This window comes from Oryzias melastigma, linkage group LG1, assembly GCF_002922805.2.
Source record: "Oryzias melastigma strain HK-1 linkage group LG1, ASM292280v2, whole genome shotgun sequence".
NCBI classification, from domain to species: domain Eukaryota; kingdom Metazoa; phylum Chordata; class Actinopteri; order Beloniformes; family Adrianichthyidae; genus Oryzias; species Oryzias melastigma.
In genome coordinates, this window is record NC_050512.1 from 5,485,115 (window position 1) to 5,491,986 (window position 6,872).

At 35.3% G+C, this 6,872-nt stretch overlaps 1 protein-coding gene across 2 annotated transcripts in view; it reads left to right on the forward strand.

The window, feature by feature from the left end:
• Positions 1–6,471, forward strand: part of cabp2a (calcium binding protein 2a) — a 24,568-nt gene extending 18,097 nt beyond the window's left edge. For both annotated transcript variants that reach the window (XM_024290825.2, XM_036211358.1), the window contains 5 exons: positions 3,702–3,732; positions 4,793–4,927; positions 5,213–5,322; positions 5,419–5,566; positions 5,732–6,471. In XM_024290825.2, coding sequence (XP_024146593.2) covers positions 3,702–3,732; positions 4,793–4,927; positions 5,213–5,322; positions 5,419–5,566; positions 5,732–5,757 — 450 coding nt within the window. In that variant the 3' untranslated portion in view covers positions 5,758–6,471. The remainder of the gene's footprint in view (positions 1–3,701; positions 3,733–4,792; positions 4,928–5,212; positions 5,323–5,418; positions 5,567–5,731) is intronic.
• Positions 6,472–6,872: the final 401 nt, after the last annotated feature.

Sequence of the window (6,872 nt, forward strand, 5' to 3'; positions counted from 1 at the left end):
AATAAATGCTTTCATTTATGAGCTTGTACAGCTTTTAATCAGTATTGGACTGTGTTCATTTAAAAATGTAACATGGGTCAAAAGAACCGTTGTGACTTCAGTCAGACGGATTCTACAGGTCTTTAAACTCAGTATGGGGAGCGCTTTGTCTTTTTTAGATTTAGAGGGGTTTTTTTTTATCATAATCTGAGTTATATTTGTTTGATTGAAGATAAAATATGGTAAATACTACATACAGATCTTCCAGGATGACCATTAAGGAGTAATGATTACTACATAACAAGTGTCACCATGTGCGTGAAAAAAAAGATTCCTTGGAATCATTTTTGAAAATCTTTTAGAGTTTTTTGTACAAGTTAATCACTCCAAAGTTTGATTTAAGCTGTTATGTGAACAGAAAGAACATTTATGTAGTTTGGTAGTTATGTAAGTGCAGATAGCAGATAGACACGCTGAAATATGAGGGAAATGTTGTTACAATCTAGCTCATTTTATTTATTTATTTATTTTTAGTTATTAGTGTTGTTTATTTTTGTTAATGTTATGAATTAAGGAAGATTATGTTGGAATTAAGGATGCATGTTCTGTTTTGTTTGTGTTTTGAATCTTTGGTTTGAATGATTCATATAAGAAAAAAAATTTTTTTGAAAATAAAAAAGAAAAAAAAAGAAAGTACATATAACCGATTAACATCGGAGATGTCACCTACGGAACAGACGCTCTTTGACTCCTCCACCTGTTTTCGTAATCAACATGAATCAACAAATTCAGATACAGAGAAAAGCGGTTTTGCATATCGGCTTTCCAACATCCGACATCACTAGCGTAAAATGTTGCACAACAGTACAAAGCTGCTTGTCTCTGCGACAGAATCATCAGTTTTACGTTGATCGCGAAAACAGTTGAAGAGTTACGGGAGTCAAAAGAATGTCAACACTGTAGCCAAACTTCAGGGGTTAAATATAAATATATTAATAATAACAATACATCTTATTTATATGGCACCTCTCTGGGCACCCATGGTCGCCTTACATGTAAAAACAAAACATGATGCACAGCTTGAAAATGACAGTCATAAAACGTATAAAATGCAGTAAAGTTGCGTTAATTAGGGTGGATATGAAAGTCTGAAGAGGTGGGTTTTGATATGTTTGAGGGATAATTATAATATAACTCTGAGACTGGCGCTGAGTAAAAAGGTCAATATTCTGTATTAAAGAGTGTTTCTGTTTTTTATGCTTTCGTCTAGATGTTGTGAAGACATTGATTGTAAATAATCCTAAAACTAAGACATTTCTAGTGACATTTCCTTAACTGACTGATGGTCTTATTCTGCTCAAAACCTCAAAACTTTAACAGTAAATGTTTTTTTTTTAGCTGTTTTTCGTTAAAGAACATTAGAGTGACCGTCTGCACGCTAGAACAGACGAGTAACTAGTTTAAAAACACAATGCAAGAATTTGTTTGTAATTATTTGTTGTTTTTTTCAACCGTCATCAGATTTGATGAAACAGTTTGTCAGCTTAATGTTGTCTTTAGTCATTTATGGTGAAACTTTGCTTCCATGTGGTATGCCATGCACGTTATTTAAGCATTAGCCTCAGTTGAACCTTCTTTCCTCCTGAAGTTAGATCATCATTTGGGCAGAAAACAAAGCGATTTAGACTTATTTGAAACAATTCACTTTTGAACCAAATTCAATCCATTTGGGCTTAAAAGACAGATTTTTGCTCTTCACTCAGCAGGATCATGTTCATAACTGCCAGGAGATCTTGGTGCTGTTTTCATTTTTTTTCTTTATTTATATCTTTTCATGTAAAACTAAAAGGAAAAAAAAAGTTTTTTAAGAATGTATTATTTTTTTGCTGTAGTTTGCACCTTCTGCCTTTTTATAGCTAATTAAAAAACTCTTTACTGACAAGTCCAGTGATTCTTTGATTTAACATATGACGCTAAAGTTATCAACAAAATATTAAAAAACAAAGGTTTTCAATACATTTGGTGCCTTCTTGGAAGCCATATCAGACTCAACTTCAGCTAGGTCGGAAAGGTCAAAAAAGTGCGTTGATTTGTTTTGTGCTGATGTGTTAACTTGTGTCAAAGCAGAGGCCCAAACGCACAGCGGTGCAGATACCGACGAAAATCAGAGGCAGAGAGGAAAATGATAAAGCGATAAGCCCTCATGATTTGTAATGCAATTTAGGGTTGTAATCCCCCTGCTGTTGCAGTTATCCCTGCATCCTCTTATCCCAGTCTGCTTTATTCCTGCTGTTGATTTCTGCACCTCACAGTGAACACGCTTATCCCAGCATCACCTTTTTATGCTAGCAGCAAGAGCCACTGGAAAATCATTACAGTGTGTCGTAGCTTAAACCTACTTTGGTCACGGTAGATTTTTTATCTTAAGCTTTAGTTGTGTCTTACTTTAGAACACAGATGTTGATGATGATATTTAATTTTAGACATGTATTTTTATTGAACAAAAAAGAAATATATATAAAAAAAGAGAGAAGTATAATCCTTGTAAATTCTTACTACCATGTCGTAGACCAGAGGTCTGCAACCTGAGGCTCCATATCTGTCATCCCTCCTTTGAGGCTCTTTGACTGTGAAGAAAAATACAAATGTAATTATTTATTTTTTACTTATTTATAGTTACATTTTTAACATGCCATATAACCAAGCAAAATGATGGTAAAATGTTTTGTCACAAATTGTTTCTTGTTGGAATAAGATGAAGCACATTTATTTGAATTGGGTTTTAGACAAAAGTTGTAAATGGTGAGAAAGGATAAAGGTGCACCAAAGTGACAGAAAAGTTCATGCCTGATTTATCTTCCCTACATTTCATACTCAAATAAATATGCTGCAGCAGGAAGATTCTACTTTACAAAGGGTGTATTTTATTTTAAAAGGCTGCTCAAAATAAAATTAGTTAAAATTGTTAAAACATAAATTATAAATGGTTACGATGTAATTGTTCCAAATAATTAAAAAGCTACATGATATAAATAAATGGTTTAATGATCACAACATTAAATAAAGTTTAGTTTTCTAAACCGTAAAGTGGCTCTTACTGGGTTTTGGTCTGTAAAAAACTGGACCAAATGGCTCTTTTAGCACCAAAGGTTGCAGACTTCTGTCCTAGACCAATGTTATTACTAAATTATATTATTATTATATTATACATTATTACATTACTACTACGTTATTACTACACTAGTACTATCTATTAAATTCCTGTTGCCTTTCTAATGAGACAAATTCAGTTTCCGATGCACATATTATCATACACAGATGAAATCTGTTACCACGAAGAACAAAAGAACAACAAAAGTCTGACAAGTTCATTTGAAAAATTTCGCCACATTGAAAAAAGTTTATAAAAAATCAACATAAGTTACAATCTAAACCGGTACAGTTCATACTTAATAACCTAATCTGAAAAACCTTTTGAGGTCAGACTGATTAAAAATCAGAAAATACAGTGAGAAACTTATGCAGCACACAATGAAATGTGACAACTGCTTAATATGGATAATATGACTGAATATGTATGTGTTCAACAATGTGTAAAAATGTCTGTCAGTGAAGTATTTCTATTGTGACTGAAGTGGAAGCAGACATGGAGAGCGACCATGTTAAAGTGTAGTCTGACTGACATTTGTCAATGTTTCTGTTTTTCATCCACACCAATGCAGGACAGAGATCTACGGCCAGAAGAAATGGAAGGTACAGAGAAACAAACGGCTTCTCTCCGTCCCTGAATCTTCCTCTCTTTCTTTTCCTTCTCAACTTCTTTCTCTGAAGACTGCTCAACGATCAAACATTTGATTGAAACATTGTTATTTGTCGTTTATATATCAGCTCTCCAGAAGCAAGATACTGTTTAGATAGAGAGAGAAACATCCTTTATTGATCCCACTAAGAAAATTCAAATATTCAGTGCAGCTGAAGCACAAGATACCAACACTCCTGCCACCAAAATACTTAATAAACAATGAAAATGTCAAAAATACATAATATTGTAAGTTAATTATAAAATGTTGGGGTGTCAGGTAAAGTTTCAGGCCCAATTTAAATTCTTCCCTTCTCCCTTCCCTACATTTAGCCCTCCAAACGGAGAGTTATGAAAAAATAGTGTCTCAGATTTAGGACGTCACTTTCTCTCAATGATGTCACGATAATCACCAGTCCACTAGCATTAACGCAGAGCTTCCAGCGCTTGAATATACATAACAACAGCGGTTGTATAACTTTAGAAGGGTCATTCTACAACAAAAAGGTCATTACTTACATGCAAATGTAAACTTCTGTGCTTCAAAGCGCATCCATGTGAAGAAATTAGCTTCTCATTTATGAAAATGCACATTGTGCAAGCTTCAGCAGCGGTCAACACATGTGTCTGTCTCTTTTGAATGTCAAAGGGTGCAGGGTGTGAGGGCTTCTGCAGGAGTATTGGGCCTGTCTGGACTAAATTGATGAACTTAATTGATGAGCTCAAGATCCAGCTAATCATTGATTGTTGTTCTTTTCAGTGAACATAAACAGAAAGACAGGCAATGACAGGAAATACAGAAACCTAATCCGACAGGTGCTGCAGGGGAGAATGTACAGTTTGTATAATAAAAACCAGGCGATTCCTGACCCAGAAATTGACACAAACTAACTAAATATGACTAAAGATGCACAAAAAAGAAAGGTCAGACAGTAAATATTTGAAACAGCTAAAGGTATGAAACTGTTGGGGCTTCTATCTTAATACTTATCCCGCATTCTCTCTGACTTCCAGAGCTGCGTGAGGCCTTCAAGGAGTTCGACAAAGACAAAGATGGCTTCATCACTTGTAAGGACCTGGGCGAGTGCATGAGGACAATGGGATACATGCCAACTGAGATGGAGCTCATAGAACTCAGCCAGCAGATCTGTGAGTCCTCGATCCACAAGCAGCCAGAGCAGAGAGGTTTGCAGAATCTGCTGCAGGGCTGCCACAACCTGACAACTAGAATGATACATGCTAGATATGACATGCGAACTTGACATTAAAGAGAGAATTAAAAAAGAAGTAAATGTGTTTTACTTAAAGTGATTGAACACATGCAGTAGAGAACACTGACATTGATAGTCACAATGGTTGCACATATGAATTTATTTCTGGTTAAGGCAGAACACAGAGCAGTGACGCTACCTTTGTTTGCTTGTCTGGTTTCAGGTGGTGGCAGAGTCGACTTTGAGGACTTTGTGGAACTGATGGGACCCAAAATGCTGGCTGAGACTGCAGACATGATTGGGGTCAAAGAATTAAGGGATGCTTTTAGAGAGGTTTGGAACACTGAAATAGTTTTGTTCTTTTCTTTCACTTTAAATTATTTTTTGTAACCTACTGTCTTTGAACCCCCCTTTTTCCCCCATTTCCAGTTTGATTCTGATGGCGATGGTCAGATAAGCCTCGGGGAGCTGAGGGAAGCAATGCGGAAGCTTATGGGACAGCAGCTCAAGCACTGTGAAATCGACGAGATCCTCCGAGACGTGGACCTCAACGGGGATGGAGAGGTGGACTTTGAGGGTGAATTGCAAAATAGAAAATAGAATAAAAAAGATAATCTTTCCAGGATTGCCAATTAGATCTCATACTGCATAGAATGCATTGATCATTGGTCAGTGATCAGATCAGAAAAAAACAGTGATAGCACTCTTTCCTCACCCAATGACATGCTCTTTTTGTCTACAGAGTTTGTGCGAATGATGTCCCGCTAACTCTCCTGCAAACCAGATGAACGGACTCTACTGAGGAGCACAGCGTGCATCATTTACATTTTCTCCTTAATTCTGTTGTACAAAAACCTCTGTCTTCACTCACTTCTCAAAACCCCTTTATTATCCTGTTGTATCCGTTTAAATTGTGTGCAATAACAGACTATGTAATGACTGCAGCTCTGTGGTCTCTAAAAAATCTGAAAACTGTAAATATGTTAAAGAAGAATATTTCAAACCTGGATCTTGTGAAATGTGTACTGTTGGATGTCTTTTATTCATTTTAGAATGTATGTAAACCACAATAAAAAGATGCAGCTAATTACAAAGAAATCTGTTTACATAAATTAAAAAAATACATATTTTCAGATTATATAGCTTTTGACAAATTAAAAAGAGAAATATATTTGTAGGTTGTATTTTTTTATGTACTTTGCTGTAGAAACTTCTACCTGCATTTATGCAATATCTCCATATTTGCACATTTAAATCTTAATAATTAAACTATATTTCTTTGAAATATATTTTAAGTATATTTCACAGCGGTGATGAGTGTCACTGTCTGCACTGTCTCAGATGTATTACCCTCTGTCCCTTTTCTGTGTTACTGTTGAAAACGTCCCGAATTAATGTTGTATTTGTACAAAACGCCATGAAAAATGATGTAAATAGGAAAATAAAGTAAGACTGACAATAAAATGGTTTTTATTGATCTCATACTTTTAAGTGCATTTTTTATTTGAAGTTTTATATCTCTTTTATTGTAGGTTATATTTACATCTCCTCCAATGTAAATAGTACTGTCAGATGACTTTCTGTTTCTCTTTAACCCTTTAACACCTGAGGCATCATTGGTGATGCTTAAACACAAAATCTTTATAATACTGAAACTTTTCAACAGTTAGCACAATCACTTCCAGCGGATTGTGAAGGAGAAACAGTAAATCCAAGAAGGTAATCACTGGAGCTCCCTATTTAAGTTGACTGCTGTTACGTCCCTCCTTGGGGAGGAGGAAGAAATGTGTAACATAAAGAAAATAAGTAAATAACCGGGCAGGGATAAGAAGGAGACACAGTGTTTAATGGAGTGACAGGTGACAGGTGTCACAGCATAAGAT